Source organism: Mangifera indica, chromosome 9 (assembly GCF_011075055.1).
Source record: "Mangifera indica cultivar Alphonso chromosome 9, CATAS_Mindica_2.1, whole genome shotgun sequence".
NCBI lineage: Eukaryota > Viridiplantae > Streptophyta > Magnoliopsida > Sapindales > Anacardiaceae > Mangifera > Mangifera indica.
The window spans coordinates 15,112,652-15,128,992 of record NC_058145.1 but is presented as its reverse complement, the minus strand read 5'-3'; the positions used below and the strand labels follow the sequence as shown (position 1 = coordinate 15,128,992).

At 32.2% G+C, this 16,341-nt stretch overlaps 3 protein-coding genes across 3 annotated transcripts; 2 read left to right on the top strand and 1 right to left on the bottom strand.

The window, feature by feature from the left end:
• Positions 1–5,653: 5,653 nt before the first annotated feature.
• Positions 5,654–6,824, top strand: LOC123225998 (transcription factor SRM1-like). The gene is made up of 2 exons (XM_044650405.1): positions 5,654–6,052; positions 6,316–6,824. Exons 1-2 carry the CDS (start codon positions 5,706–5,708, stop codon positions 6,614–6,616), a joined length of 648 nt encoding a protein of 215 aa, XP_044506340.1. The 5' UTR covers positions 5,654–5,705; the 3' UTR covers positions 6,617–6,824.
• A 436-nt stretch (positions 6,825–7,260) lies between these two features.
• On the top strand, positions 7,261–11,518 carry LOC123225997 (vesicle-associated membrane protein 714). Its single transcript, XM_044650404.1, has 4 exons — positions 7,261–7,703; positions 9,032–9,222; positions 9,463–9,626; positions 11,093–11,518. Exons 1-4 carry the CDS (start codon positions 7,487–7,489, stop codon positions 11,181–11,183), a joined length of 663 nt encoding a protein of 220 aa, XP_044506339.1. The 5' UTR covers positions 7,261–7,486; the 3' UTR covers positions 11,184–11,518.
• Positions 11,519–11,793: 275 nt separating this feature from the next.
• On the bottom strand, positions 11,794–16,333 carry LOC123225994 (mechanosensitive ion channel protein 1, mitochondrial-like). The gene is made up of 7 exons (XM_044650402.1): positions 16,175–16,333; positions 15,137–15,989; positions 14,756–15,033; positions 13,326–13,426; positions 12,901–13,008; positions 12,594–12,815; positions 11,794–12,431 (listed from the first exon to the last, which is right to left on the bottom strand). The coding sequence occupies exons 2-7, from the start codon at positions 15,955–15,957 to the stop codon at positions 12,321–12,323; spliced, it is 1,641 nt and encodes a 546-aa protein (XP_044506337.1). The 5' UTR covers positions 15,958–15,989; positions 16,175–16,333; the 3' UTR covers positions 11,794–12,320.
• Positions 16,334–16,341: the final 8 nt, after the last annotated feature.

Below are 16,341 nucleotides of genomic sequence, written 5' to 3'. Positions count from 1 at the left end.
AAAAGTTATCTTATACTTAACACTTTTTTTCTTTAATTTTTATCATTTACAAATAATTATATTAATTTTATAAAAAAAAAACTCAATGAAATAAAAACCAAAACAAATTAACGTAATTATTTAATACCCTATAAAGTGAGGTTGGATACGTTTAAATTGCGTCATTAAAAACTTTACTAAGAAAATTTAGTGAGGTTGGATACGTATAGACTATTTTATTAAAAACTTTACTAGAAAAATCTAATAGGATAAAATCTAGTGAAAGGTAAAAGAGTACAGTGCACAGTTGATCTAGTATCTGATAAACTTAAAAAACTTGCTCCCATTGATGAAAGTTCCTCCTCTTTGTAGTGAAATTAATATGGTTGTTTATTGAACTGTCACATACTGATGTTATACACTAATTTTTTAGATGTTAATGTCGGTAATATCTTATTGAACAAATCTTCAAGATTCTCACTAAATCGTATTTGTCTGACATTAATATTTTGAAGTTGTTAAAGCTCATGAATGTAAAAAAATTTTAATGAAATATGTTTAGTTTTATCTCCTTTTATGTATCCACATCTAATTTATACAATACATGTTGCATTGTCTTCATATAATATGGAAGAAGTGTCTCTTATATAATGAATATTGCATATATTCTGGATATGATAGATGATACACCGTAACTATATGCATTCTTGGTTAACTTCATAAAAAGTTAGAATCTCTTAATAACTTGAATATGTTGCAACTAAAGTCTATTATGAAATTGTTATATCATTATAAGTAAAAATATATCCCATTTGTGAATAAGCATTATAAGAGTTAGAAAGACAACTAACATCTACATATCCAATCAAACTGAGATTTTTAAAGGATTTAACATATTAGAATAATCATAAATCTCTAGTTCCACATAGATAATGAAATATATGTTTAATTTTGTTTTAGTGGTGATGACTTGGTGCAAAACTAAATTTAGTCAATAAATTTATTGCAAAAGATGTATCTAGTTTAATGCATTGAGCAAATATAATAAAACTCCAATAATACTAAGATAAAGTATATTGAGATCAAGTATCTTTTCATCTTCTTCTTTATGACTAAATGAGTCATTTTTTGGATCAAAAGACCAAACAACCATTGAAGTGTTCAAATGATAAGTCTTATTTATATTAAAACATTTTAACAATTTTTTAATATACGATGATTGATGGATAAGTATTCCATTTAAATTGTACTTGATCTACAAGCTAAGACAATATTTTGTTTTCTTCAAATCTTTCATTTCAAATTCTTTCTTTATATATTCGACAGTTTTTAAAAGTTTTTTAGGAGTTTTAATTAAATTCATATCATCAACATAAATTACTACAATGACAAATCTCGATTATGAGCTTTTTGATAAGGGCACATAGATATATAGGGTTATTCACAAAGCTCTTTTTTTTAGATATTCACTGAGGTAATTGTATTATATTCTTTTGGATTGTTTTAATATGTACAATGATTTTTGTAATTGAATTAAATATATTTCTCTTGAATTAATCATTTTTGTTTTAGGGAATTTAAATCTTTTAATAAGTTTAATATAAATTTCAATATAAATAAGTAGTAACTAAAACACATATCTAATCCTCTAGATATTATTAAACTGATTAAATATATGTTTTAATTTAGCCTACACTCATTTCGATCCACTGGTTTATTGGGGCCATCAACAACAACTAAGCGTGGTGGCATATATATCATTTTATAGTGAACAAATTTCGTTGTAAAAATATGGATTTAGATTCAGATATGACGAAGAAGTAGAAACTAATTGGCAAAAAAGTTTGTGTTATCTTACTTCCACCATCACTGTGTGCAAAACATAATAAATAATACTAAAGATTAGGTCAAAAGACTTGTTCTCACTAAAAGTAGAGTGAAAATCCAAAGTGACTTTTCTTAATTTTTAAAAATTCAAATACTCATTTATGAGTAAAATTCTCTTAAAAAACTTAGTAATTGTAAAAACATCATTTAACAAAAAAAATTTTAAAACATAAAATTCTTTATATTTTTCTCCATAAGTTTTAAAAAATAACAATTTCACTTTTGCATAAAGTTTTGAAACTTTGAAAAGTAACATCCTCTGTCCCCCCCCCCCTCCCCCCAAAACTTAGGGTTTTCTTCCTTCCCACTTTGATCATCGTCTCTGGTAAATGACCGCTAGTCTTTCTTTCTCTTGAAGATCCCTCTCGGTTTGAAGTCCTCTCATCTAGGATGATGAGCTCCTTCATCTGGATTTTTTTATCTAGATGAAAGACGTTTGAATTTTTTGATCCAAATGTTGTCCGAGGGCTTCAGATCAAGAGACATCACTTGGAGAAAGAAAAATTAGTTGTTGTTCATCGAAGATGTTAGTGGAGTGGGGAGGAAGAAAACCCTAAGTTTTGGATTGGGGGTAGAAATGTTATTTTTTAAAATTTGAAAACTTTAACTAAAGATGAAGTTGTTAATTTTTAAAACTTAGAAAAAAATAATAAATTTTATGTTTTTTAATTTTTTTAGTTAAATAACGATTTTATTTTTATTTTTAAATAAGTTTTTTAGTTAAATTTTGTTTATAAATAAATATTTAAATTTTAAAAAATTAGAAGAGACCAATTTGAGTTTTCCCTTTACCATGGTAGGTACAAGTCTTTTGGCCTAATGATATATTTGTTAGCCGGATCCATCAAAATATCTATGGCCCCGAACTTACTTTATCACATTGTGGTTGTTGAGCCTCCGTGTATTATTTATATATATTTTATGAGTTTGTTTATTTATTCTATAACTTATAATTAAATAATTTTAAAGTAAAAAATTTAAATATATATTATCATACTAATTTATATAAATATATTATTAAATCACATACCATCCATTTGATAATACTTGTCTTGTGTCTTTAGTCTATACATGACTGAGGTGACACTGAGACGTATTATTTGATAAAAATCAATTAACATTAATTTTAATGAGAGGTCACGCTGCCTTTGGGTAGGCAATGTCAAACAATAATGGCACACATATGCAATTTGCTTAAGCTTATTACTCAATTATTTAGTGTAAATAATATGATTAGCATTTCCTTAATTATAATTGGATGAGTTAATTAATTTATAAATTCTACTATCACATTCCAACTTTATTTATGTAGATTGTATCATTGTTCATAGTAGAAATTAGCAATCAATTTTGGGTTTTCTTTGTAATTTTATAATAAGTTGAATGAAGAAAAAAAGATACTTCCCAATATTTATTTATTAATAGAATTCATCGTAATAGAGGCTAAAGTTGCATTTTCCATATGTACGGGGCTTATTGGAAATAGACAAATATATGAGGGTTTTACAAGTAAGGTCATAGTTTCAACATTGTATAAGATGATAAGTTTTATACTTAAGATATTGCCAACCAATTCGAAATTCCATAGATCGGCCATTTAAAATTCAAATGTTCAATCTTGGAGCACTTTTCAACCTGATGCAGATTTTGAAAATTGACGGTGGAAAAGAAAATTCATATCTCTACCTAAAAAGAAAAAGAATAATACGAATTGAAAAAAGCAACTAAGCTTATTGGCCGCCGGCCTTCTGGTGGGTTCAAGCTGAAGAAGAAAAGCATGTTTGAATTGGAAGATGGATAAATAATAGCTTTTAGGAAAAGCAAAGAGATGCCAACGTGTTATGAAGTGGATAAGATGGACATTGAAGGAGAAATCTAATCAAAGAAATTAAAGGTCAAATTTATTTAAAGTTTAAAAACAGAATTATGTTAGATTATTAGCAATACATCTTTCTGCTTTAAGTATGAATGTTAAATTGTTAATTGCCAAAATTCGGGATCATTCCTTTCAAATAAAATTGAGAATGAGGATGTAGATATAGATGGCGGGGCTAGCTTATTGCATCCCTCAATTATGACACATTAATTATGGCCCCAAAAGTAAAGTTAGATTTAAACTGAGTTTATTTGAGTCGAGTTTGAACTTGATTTAAACGAGTTCAAAATTAGTTTAAATTAAGTGAGTTCAAGCTTTCAGGGTTTTCAACTCATAAAACTCATGAACTTGAAAATTTTGATATGAATCGATTAAAATGATGTTATTTTGATCAATATATATTACAAAAACATTGTTTTAGTATCGAATAAAATTCAAAATTTAGTTCAAACTCAAACTCAAACTCAACTTCTTTCAAAAGAGTTAAGTTTGAATACCTTTGAAGTGAGCTCGATAAATTCGAGCTTAAGTCGACTGAAGTTGAGTCGAGCTCGAACTTGAGTTAACTCAAATTCAGCGTGACCCAAAAGGTCTATAAACTCTCCTACAAACTTCATCTAATTTGGTTACAACAAAACAATATATATTATCGTTGGTATCTTAATTAATACTCATTATAAGTGTAAATAGTTGTAGTGGATTACAAAAAAGATTGAATGAGTATATGCTTATGCAGAAGAAATTATACGACCATACTCTAAATAGGATTGAATGTCAACTATCGACATGAGGTTGTATGGAGGACATGTACACCCTTTTGTGACATATATGGCCATACATGATGAATGTCTCTATAGAAAGGGTGTTCAATCGTTCATGGATGTGAAATGCCAACAATAACCTTGGAATGTCCACAATCATAAAGGCAAGAAAGATTTTGACCATGATGAAGAGGTGCATGATCGTGTTACTTGTGTAAAAAAGGTATTACGTAAGTCTATATTCACCTTTATGTTATTAATGTTTGTTGTAATATAACAATATAAGTGTCATCTTGAACCCTTTGTATAATCCATAATTTATAGTAAAAGTGGGTTACAAGTGTAATTACATATTTGAATGTTATAGTCTTGGTATAATGCATAGTTGATTTTGTGCTCCCTATTTGGTAGTATGTGGCCTTTATCCGATAATGGCAAGAGTTTCTCTTATTGTATTCCGAACAAAAGGGATTTTGCTTGCATCGTGTTATAAACTTGTATGTAGATGATGTGATTATTTCATGTTATTCATATATCTGATAACTATGTAAATATTACTTGTCTTTTTAATGCCATTTTTGTGAGTTTGATATTCAAGATTTTTTTATTTTAAAATTTTTATTTCTTTTACATTCAAGTTCTGTTCAGGAAAAAAAAAAAACTTCATTAAATAATGTTGAATTTAAAAAATGTATATTCAAAAGCTAAACAATAATATATTTACGTAAAATTATATTCTATTTATTTAAATATTATTTTTTAATTTTGATAATTTTGATATTTAGAGATTGTTTTATAATTTTTTACTATTCTGTATTTAATTTTGTTTTTTTATTTTTGGATAATTGAGTTTTAGTTTAAATCAAATTCATTTGAAAAGCTTTAGGGTCAAACAAACACTTCACAGGTCAAGCAGAGTCAGCATCCAAGTTATGAAGCAAAATAGATGAAGGATCAAAATGATAGTTTATCGACTTTTGTGGGTTTCATAAAAATTTATCGCATTCGGGGGTCCAGGAAACCCTAGATATTATTGTTGAATATATCACACGTGTTTAAGAAGTAGGGCCGGTCCTACTCATAGCCTAATAAGCAAACGCAATATAAAATGCCGCCACCTCTCTGTTCTTCTTCACATCAAAACTGACTCACATAACAGCCAGAATTCCAAACCAACAAACACCAGCCAATCAAACAACGAAATGGTTCATAATTCGTCGCTGTTTTCCTCATGGACTCGGGAGGAAGACAAGCTCTTCGAGAACGCTCTCGTGTTGTTTCCCGAGGAAACGCCGGAGCGATGGGAAAAGATCGCGAGTAAAGTCCCTGGAAAGAGTTCCGATGATGTGCAAAAGCATTACGAGGATTTGGTTCGTGATTTGAGAGAGATCGACTCCGGGATGGTTGAATTACCGAATTACGAGGACGAAATGGATTCACCGCGTTGGAGCAGTGAGTCTGGAACGAATCAGATGTGGCTTGGGGGTAAGTCTAAAGAAAGGGAGACTGAGAGAAGGAAGGGCGTTCCATGGACTCCTGAAGAGCATAGGTTAGTTCAAATTATAATTATTTTTTCCAATTTTCGGAAAATTTTATTAAAAATCAATTAATTTCTGATAATATAAATTCAATTTTTGTTTGATAATAAAATTTTTTGACTTTTCTCAATCATATTGTTTGGATAAACGGAGATGGTTGTTTTGGGTTTGGTCAGAAAGTTAGTTAGACAAAGTAGGGGGTTTAATAATTATTGATTTAAAATTATTGATTTAATTGGGGTAGTGTGTGATTTAGAATTTGTGTTGGTGTCAGGTTGTTTTTATATGGTCTAGACAAATTCGGGAAAGGAGATTGGAGGAGCATATCGAGAAACGCCGTCGTAACACGAACACCAACTCAAGTGGCAAGCCATGCTCAAAAGTATTTTCTCCGTTTAAACTCGATGAAGAAAGAGAAAAAGAGAGCTAGCATTCATGACATTACCGGCACCGTTGATTCCAAGTCATTGGGTCAATCCAACGATGAGAAATGGGCCACTGAACCTAGAAACCAACAATACAACAAAAATCATGGCACCTCAATTGGCTATCAAGGTTTCGGATATCCAATGTAATTAAGTTCTATCAAATAGAAAAAGCCAGGTAAATAATCTTGGTAGAAAGAACTTTGTGAATTTTATAAGGAGACATTACCATATTTTGACTAGAATGTAATTTCTTCTTCGTGGTAATCATATTTTGAGGTATTGTTACAAATTCGTATTGAAAGATGTAATTAAATTGTCAAGTATGAATAAGAAACTTTGGTAAAACTTTTACTAATTGCATACATTCAAAATATTAATTATTAAAAATAATTTTATAATTCTAATAAAAATAAAATAATTATGTCATGCACATATTTTAATTTCTTTGGCAAATTAAAAAATAGCTTGGCAACCAATGGAAAATTTTTTTTATAATAAGTTAAGGTGTCACGCTGCTTTAAACTCAAATCTTCATTTTAGGGATAATGATTTGAATTTAGATTTTCACCTTATAGACAAAGGCTTAGAGAATTCTATGGAAATTTTCAAAATTGGAGATTCATATCTCAATATATTCAAAATCATGATATGATAATATCAAAATTTGGATTTAAATTATAAACCATTACGAAGTCTGTAAACATAATATTTTCATTTGACCACTTTCTGTAGCTAACGTAACAGAATAACGTATTTATTTTTGGAATAAAGAATAAGAATATATTCAAAATAAGTGAAGAGGCACGGGTTCTCTATACCCTGCCTCGTCAGCTGATCAAACCCCACGCAACTAAAACGGCCGTGGACTTACCGGTGAGAGGGACAAATTTGGCCGGTTCCATTCCCTCTCTTTAACCAACAAGCGTTTGAATAACATTCTCCAAATCTATACAGCACTCGTGACTTTATAAAAGCTCAATCGCATCTCTTTTATTATTATTGTTATAATATTTAGAGATGGCGATACTATACGCGGTAGTGGCACGGGGCACGGTGGTCCTGGCGGAGTTCAGCGCCGTCACCGGGAACACCGGGGCGGTGGCCAGACGGATTCTGGAGAAGCTGCCGGCTGAGGCTGACGCCAGACTCTGTTTCTCTCAGGATCGGTATATATTTCACATACTCAGATCGGATGGAATCACGTTTCTGTGTATGGCCAACGATACATTCGGAAGTATGTATGCTTTTTATTTTACTTCTCTGTCGTTCTATTAAGGGCGTAAATTTTCAGAACCTTTGGCTTTTGTTAGCTGAATTAGGGTTTGAATTTGTAGTTGATTGAGAAATAGAATGAAAATTATGAGGTGATGCTGTTGAATTTTAAAATTTTTTTGGAACTTATTGGCTTGATCGCGAATTAGATGTGCGTTGATTTTTTTAAGGCTATTTTTTATTTTCCTTTACACTTTTTGTTTCTGTCTTTCCATTTAGTTGAAAGCTAGAGGATTGAAGAACTTCTTTTTGCTAATTTTAGTATCGATGAGACACATCATATAAATTATTCAAAAAATGTGATATTTTCTTTTGCGAAACTTTGATTAGTGAATCAGTTGGAGCCAGTGATCAGCGTTTGATAGTCCTTTCAAATTGCTAATAACTGTTATGAAACTTGGATTAATCTGGAAATGAGAACTGAAGATTCATAGGGGTGAGAAATTTTTTATAGAAAATGAAATTCTTTCATATTGAAGTAAATAATTACTCTTATGAACTGAAATTAGCTTGAAATCAATGTAATTTTGAAGATATTTCTCTGTGTGGTTGGCTGTCTTATCCTTGAAACAAGTTCCTCAAATTGAAACCTTTGAAGTCTATACTTTACTAGGCTTTAAAGCCATCCATAGTACTAAATGATTCTGGAAAGTGGCTTTGGTATTAGATTGCAGAGGGACTGCGTTTTGAGTACTTCGGTTTTTTGGGGTGCAGCTGGCGAGTTCTCTATATTAAAGAGAAATTGTTTGTTCTAGTTATCCAACCTATTTCATTATTAGGACTTTTGCCACATATAGTTGAGTTAATGGTCCTGTTTCGTAACTGCTTTGCTGTATATATGCACACTGGAATGGCATAGTCGGGAAACTCTTAGTTAAAACCACCTCTTTTGTTTTTGCTGGTATCTCGGTTTAAGTTCAATATTATTTGATTTTCTTCTACTTGTCTTTAGTCAATATCTTTTTTTTCTGGTTATAAATTTTTTCTTTTGGTGAAGAGTTCTTTGTCTCATTCTAGTTTGTCTTGGCATGCACTTGCATTGTTTTCTGCTCTTTGAGCAAGCTTCAGAGTTGCAAAGTATATTTTATCTCTCAATTTTTTGTGGTTAATACAAGCTGATATTTATGTGTGAGTTTTTCTGCAGTCTTAATCTCCTGCATGTGTCCATTTGTTAGACATGCATGTATTTACATACATGCATACATATATACATACATACCTACATGTGCACAGACACAGAAACTAATTGTCTTGGCGAGTTTAAAATGTATCAATTGTTTCTTGATCCAGGAAGAATTCCATTTTCGTACTTGGAGGATATTCACATGAGGTTCATGAAAAACTATGGCAGAGTGGCCCAATATGCACTTGCTTATGCGATGAATGATGAATTCTCTAGGGTCTTGCATCAGCAGATGGAATTCTTCTCCAGTAATCCTAGTGCAGATACTCTCAATCGTGTAAGAGGTGAAGTTGGTGAGGCAAGTATCTTTTGCTCTGCTGGAACTATCACCTTTTACTTATCTTTTTGCTTCATTTTTCATTTATTTTGTATTTCGTCCTGTATTGATGCATGTAGTTTAGATGCCATATTTTCCCTTTTTTTTTTTGGTGGCTTAGGTATTAGCCCGTCAATCATTTGGAAAGATTATGCTTTGATTTGTTTCATTTCAACATAGTTGTATCAGTTTGATTTTGCTCACATGCATTGCATATTTCAGATACGCACAATCATGGTGGATAATATCGAGAAGATATTGGAGAGAGGAGACAAGATTGAGCTTCTTGTTGATAAAACTGCAACAATGCAAGACGGTGCGTTTCACTTCAGGAAACAGTCTAAGCGCCTTCGCCGAGCACTGTGGATGAAAAATGCTAAACTCTTGTAAGTCCTACTCTAAATATCTTCAATCGGGGAATTTTATTAGAACATGTTAAATTTTTTTTTAAAAAAATTTAAAAGCCCCCCACACATGACTATCGATTCTTTAAAATACATGAATAAGAAAAATGAATCTTATCAATTAAATTTCCTGAACCCTTTATCTTTATTTATTTTTTTTTTTTTTGGGGGGGGGAGGGGGAGTGGTGGTGGTTACTTTTTTCTGTTGCCTATTTATGAAAAGAATATACTTTTATCAGTAGTTTACTGCCCATTTGACATGTTCATTTGGATATTGAAGGCAGGGCACTTGATTTTTGACGTGTGTCATGCACAAATCAATCTAAATCTAGGCTTTTCCATCTGAAATTTATACCAAAAAGTTGTTAATTTTTTATAAGAACTACACAAGTGGAATGGTAGAATGGTAATGGCAAAGTGTACTTTAATTTGAGCCATCAAACACTGTTACCAGAAAAAAAAAAAAAAAAGGTGGCATATTAATGGAGGTTTCTGAGGGTAAGGAGAAAATTGTTCACTCTTGCTCCCTAATAATGATGTGAGATTTACATTTTGGGAATTAAGTAATGCTTTCAAAATTGTTGACTCATCTTCCCCCTGTAAGCTCAAAGTCTCCAGCACCAACAGCCCCCTTCTAGTCACTCTGCTGTTGCCACATCCAGAAGTTACTTGAATTGACAATTGATGCATTTGAGTGTCGGGATTATGTGAACCAAAAATTTAGAAAAAAAATGTAGGATTGCGTCTTTATTTTTAAGAGAGGTTGGTTTTAGATTTAACATTAGAGTTTTGGGTGAGATTGTGAAGGACTGTATACCAATTAGGGTTCAGGATTTGATAATATGAGACTGTTGTGAAATAATGTCTTTTATGGAACTTTTGAATAAATTAAATAGAAAAGAAATGAGGAAAATGTTGAGAATTCTTTTTTGGATTCGTTTATAGGTTTTTAAATTTATTAGGTGGTGCTTCTATCACAATTTTAATGTCAACAAAATATTAAAGTAAACGTTGTAGATGTTTGGTATCAGCTATAGCATATATGGATTTCATGTGTGGAAACTTGATGAAACTATCCAAGACTGACCAAGAATACCAAAGCTTTGATAGAAAAAGGAAACCCTAGATCTATGAAGAACGAAAGAGAAAGAAGAGAGAGAGAGGATTTTTCCTTTCTGGAGAATTCGAGGAATATCTTTATTGAATAATGACTTGTTAAATTTAATACAATAAATGTCTGTTTATATAGGTAACATACGTTTACAGATTCCGTCAACCTCCATAATGAAAACTAACACTTTCTGTTACAACTTTTACAGCTTATCTAATGATTTTCTTACTTTGTTATTCCTTACAAGCATAACCCAATACAATTACAGAGCAGTCAAACACATTTCAGTTTTTGCATATTGCTCCCCAATGCTAAGACTTATATCTTTATGTGACAGGGCCCTCTTGACAGTCTTAATTGTCGTGTTGCTGTACATAATAATTGCTGTGTGTTGTGGTGGCATCACTCTACCTTCCTGCAGATCCTGAATTGCAATTGGCTGGTGTTGTATTTCCGTTGGGGTATGTTTAATGTTGTTTAAGGTGAATTATGCTAGTTCATCTTGGAAAGTGTGAATTGTGCTTCAAATTCTAGGGTGAATGTGGAAATATAGTATATGTATACAGCTGCAATGTTCCAGAAATAATTATGTCGGCGCCCTAGCTGTAGTTGCACTTGGTATTTCAAGTGATATCTTGGAAGGTTGTTGAGTTGCCATTATATTTTTGGGTGATGGTTGTATTTCTATAAACGCTTGGATTCTTTTTATCTTGTCATTTATTGTTGAGGTCCAGATTCCAGAATCCAGATTCTGTTCGTGGAATTTTTTTTCTCCCATCTTGTGTTTCTAGACATTATATTAGAATCCAGTTCGGTTCAATATAAAGCAGCTATATCATTTTAGTTCATAGTCAAATAATACTCTTAATTGTCTTGCTTTTTCATAATGCATGGTTGGAATAGATGCGTGCCTATCAGTTCCACTGAATTTATTGACCGTGGTCTGGTCTTCAGTGCTTTTAGATCTTTTCTTTTTGATAACGAAGAACCTTACTTACGTTTAACTGCATTTCAAAGCTAACTCAATTACACCAAACATGTGAAAACCTTAGATCCAACATATTAAAAGATAAAGAAATAATGTTTGTGTATTGGTTGGCTACAAAGATTAAAAAAACCCTTGTACACAAACTATACTCAATTTGCAAAAGCCACTACACCAACTCCATAAAATTAACATTGATTGAGGATTAAGGTCTTTAACTATTTTTTTCTTTTTCTTTTATTTTACTCTTTTGGAAAGATTGATTGCAGCAGAAAAACACTCCACAAGCAAAATACAAATGTCCAACAGAAAAAATGATGTTCCTCTCAGTTTGCATGTATTTACCGGTAGATCATTTCTGTTTTTCTCCACATTTGGGATACCGGACAGGACAAAACTGGTTCATATGATGTTTTGGGAATGCTTCCAATCTTCAAAACTGCAACAGCTTCCTTTACACAGTGTTTTCCTTCCTTTAAAAACCATAACTTGTCTATGGAGGTTTGTCACATTGTTTCCAAACCCACGTCTACGAACAAGGCCAAATTTCCATGGAGCTATGCTAACATATTGTATATCATCAAGTGATCAAATTCTGGTAAGTGCTACCCAATGAAGCACCATGTTCCTTGATTATCTTGACAGACTGTAGTCGAATATCTTGTTCAGTGTTGTATAACTCATCTTTGCTCTGGGAACAGGTTAGTTTGAAAGACATCAGGAAATGAAAAAAAAAAAAATGATGAAGTTCAATAACGTAATTTGTGAGTTTTATAATAATGTTATTCCAGTAATGCAATAAATTATTATGTTTTGAATAAATGAAGCAAGAAGCAAGCAAAGGGCACTTAACCATGCTTTTGAGATTGCATCCAAGGCTCAATTCTGCAAAAGAACTTTCTATCTGCGACAGGAAACAGTAAGGGGCCTCCCTGCCCAAGAAAACTTTGGCATGGGATCTTAGCATGCTTTTAATGTCATTTGATATTTGAGGAATCTTGTCCAAATCATCGATTTGCAAAGGTATTTTGATAGCCATAGCTCGCCAATGAGCACGTGACTTATTCACAATTACCTACAAAGTTTTCAAAGGGTGACGTTAAACAAAAGAGAGCGATATAAAAAATTAAAAAAGCAGCTAGAGGAGGAGGAGGGTACACCTGACTAGAAAACATTGAATTTGGCACTAATACAGGAAATTTTTCAGTATTGAGTAATGTTGTAGTAGTAAGTCCCATTTCTGTCACTTGGCCTTCTATAGATCCAGCCTGCAATAAAAACACAAAATAAAAATACTCCTTGTCAAAAATGAAATTAAATAAGAATAACAATTTGCTTTCCTTTAAATAAGCAAAAATTATTAAATAAAAAATTCATTTAAACACAATTTGCAGCAGTTAAACTGCCAACATACTGGGATCAACTATAATCTTAACTAGAGACATTACATCAGATATAAAAAATTACTCATTTCCATCCATTATCAGCACTATCAGATGAAAACTTAGCAAACCTAAAAAGATTTTTTTCTCGTTAAAATGAATAAATTATAATCACCATCAATGATGTGGCAAGCTTTACTTACCTTTATAGTATCTCCCAGTGAAAAAGGCTTTGAGAACTGCATAGACAACCCACTGAGCACATTTCCAAGGATGTCTCTAGCAGCAAAAGCAGTAGCCACTCCTACAAAAAAATATAGTAATAAAAGAGTCAATCTTAACATATAACTACAAAGAAATATAGCGACTTATATGTATATTCATATAAAAGTTGGGACAGTCTATCAAATCAATCCTTCACATTTTTGTAAAACAACAAAAATAAAGAAAATGTGTCAAAAGCGCATTTTGAATCTTAGATATTGCCCTCAGATGCATAAAGATATTACACAAAAGCAACTTATAACAAATAAACAAAACATCAGTTTTGGTTAAGACTGATAACAGACCAAAATGAATGCGACTAGTTGTGTAATTCTCAGTTAGCCCCCTTTTGAATTAGTCATGGTTTATCAAGCAGAATATAACAAATTGAAAAACCAGTTGTCTTAAAAATTTAACACAAAGTCATACTAGAAACTAAAGATCATTAGTTCAAATCCTTCCCACATAACATATTCTCTAAATGATTTAGTTAATCTGGTATCCAGGCACAACCTATCCTCTTAGTGCAAGATACAAGTGAGAGGCCAATTAGATTTAGATATTAATGTTAGGTTCTCACAGATACCTTATGCCTTTATGTGAAGTGGTTGCTGAAGAGTCTTCATATAAGTATAACAGCTCTCACAGGACATGTTAAAGTGAAAGAGCAGCAGGTCCCAAAAATATTAATAATAATGTATTATTAAGGTGTAGGACAATTGATTAAGATTAAGGTATTTCAGTAATAGGGAGTTCCAAAGGCATAGCAGAAGATTGCCCTTTCATTTAAAGAGAACAAGGAAAACAAAAAGAAAAAGAAAAAGGAAGGAAAGAAAAGAGAAGAAAAGAAAACACATCAATGAACATTATTAGCAAAGATTGGAAGACTTTCAAAAGTTGATACAGAGTCATATACTTTAAAATGAATTGCACAGACATGCTTATTCTACCAACTTTAGAGATAAAAAGGAGTAAGCCCTTAATGCATGGTGGACTAGTTGGAGACATGCAATTTGAAAGCAAAACAATGTAAGTATAGCAAGCTGTAATTTATAAAAAAGCAATACAGAGAATGAAAAAAAGAGTTACACCACATTAACTAATATTTGAGTTAAAAAATATTGGCGCTAATTTATAACCATCAATTCATTGCAATCCATTGTAAGAAGTTGTTAAAATGATAAAAGATAACCAAATTCAACTTTCCTCTCTAGTCCATTAGATTCAAATGTATATATGACTAGCAATATGTGCTACAAATTTAAGTGAAATATTTATTACTTGAGCCTAAAACAAAAGGATACTATAATTAATGAACAAAAAAGGAAAAGGGAAAAAAGATAGTATGCCACCAACAACAAACGCTCACCTCCTATGCCACCAACGGTCAAGATAGACTGAACAGCCACTCCACATGCCTCTGCTAAAGCCATTACTCCAATAACAAACAAACCAACCGATGAAAGTTTGTCAAGAGTTAATATCTTTTCTCGGTCGATTCCTGCTAAACTTTGGTAAGACAAAGCACGGGTGAAGACATTTGTTTTCCATCGATGCAAAAACCACACAAATGAAAGGATAACAGCACCCCTCCATGCCTGTGAAAGGTATTGTGATGCTATTGTTGTTGGAGCCACCATCATGCCCCTGCAGGTAAAACAAACAAGAATTATCATACTATGGAAAACAATAAAAAGCAATCAATTAAAACATGACCAGAAATGAAATTATTGAATTTGGGGATACTAACATTTGGACAAATGCCATGAAGGTGATTAGATATCGTATTGGATCCTCCAAAGCACCCCAAAAACTTTTCTCATAAGGAACTTGGTCACCAAACAAGCCTCCGGGCAGTAAAGCAGCAGGGCCTTGTATGGCATATTTGTGAAATCTCCTCAAAATCCTTGGCATCACCACCCAAGCCAATATAGAACCAAACAGGTAACCACCAACTGGAACAATAATGTCCCTGAGATACGGATGCATATTGAGTAATTGTTGGACATAAGGTGTCAGTTCATCAGATGCCATTTTAACCTTTTCTACGGTATAATTTACTCCATCTAGTATAATTTGCCACACATCCTTCACCTTATCAATTGAATCACCCACAACGATACCACTATTATTAACATTAACTTCACTACCACTAGCAGTAGCTGAAACATCCAAATCTCCAGCCGGTTTATCACTTTTGCCACCAAAAAACCTTGAATATGATCGGTGGTTTAAAAATGGGCTCGAAGAAAAAGCAATAGAACTCTGAGAGTACAATTTTGTTGAAGTGGGTGAAAATGCTAAAACGCTGTTGGTTCTGTAACATCGAGTATCAGGTAAGAAACCAAGGACCCTAAGTTGAATATTTTCAGGATTCAATGTGGAATGCAACTGACGTTTGTGGTTATTGTTATTTACAAGAGGGTAAGACAGCTTGGCTTGACTTTGATTAGCGAATCTGGCAAATTTCAAGTATGAATCACAAGACTGAAGTGAAGTTGGCGTCTGTTTCAAAGAGGGGATTATGCAACTTCTAAGTGACTTTAGCATTGAAAACCTAAGTCCAGCCATTACAACAAGGTGAACAGAGATCAAAATGATACCTACAATAATTTGAAGACACATTGAAATATTAAACTATTTCAAATATCAAAGTAAATTAAGCTTAAATATAACAATTCACAGATCAGCAGTCAGATTTGAGTAAAGCCTAAACTTAAAAAAGGGAAAGGAACAGAAACAAAAAAAAAAAATTTAGATTGAGAGACCGAGGGAGACAGAAAGTTACCATTTCAACGCCGGAGCGTCAGAACTTCACTCAGGGTTAGCGAGGTAGAATTGGTCTGCGATCGTTGAAGGCAGAAATTTTAAAGTAAACGGACTCTTCGTTACAGCAGAGCAGTGGTGTAAAGGACGGAAATATTTTTTATCCCTTAGAGACTCCTCAAGTATTGT

What these genes read in the sequence shown, in the direction of transcription:
- LOC123225998 (XM_044650405.1), top strand. Translation starts at nt 5,706, where the DNA reads ATGGTTCATAATTCGTCGCTGTTTTCCTCATGGACTCGGGAGGAAGAC. An exon ending in TGGACTCCTGAAGAGCATAG is followed by an intron (nt 6,053 to 6,315) that starts GTTAGTTCAAAT and finishes TGTTGGTGTCAG; the next exon opens with GTTGTTTTTATATGGTCTAG.
- LOC123225997 (XM_044650404.1), top strand. Translation starts at nt 7,487, where the DNA reads ATGGCGATACTATACGCGGTAGTGGCACGGGGCACGGTGGTCCTGGCG. An exon ending in GGCCAACGATACATTCGGAA is followed by an intron (nt 7,704 to 9,031) that starts GTATGTATGCTT and finishes TTCTTGATCCAG; the next exon opens with GAAGAATTCCATTTTCGTAC. An exon ending in TAAGAGGTGAAGTTGGTGAG is followed by an intron (nt 9,223 to 9,462) that starts GCAAGTATCTTT and finishes TGCATATTTCAG; the next exon opens with ATACGCACAATCATGGTGGA.
- LOC123225994 (XM_044650402.1), bottom strand. Translation starts at nt 15,957, where the DNA reads ATGGCTGGACTTAGGTTTTCAATGCTAAAGTCACTTAGAAGTTGCATA. An exon ending in ATTCAATGTTTTCTAGTCAG is followed by an intron (nt 12,816 to 12,900) that starts GTGTACCCTCCT and finishes AAAACTTTGTAG; the next exon opens with GTAATTGTGAATAAGTCACG. An exon ending in GATGCAATCTCAAAAGCATG is followed by an intron (nt 12,432 to 12,593) that starts GTTAAGTGCCCT and finishes ACCTGTTCCCAG; the next exon opens with AGCAAAGATGAGTTATACAA.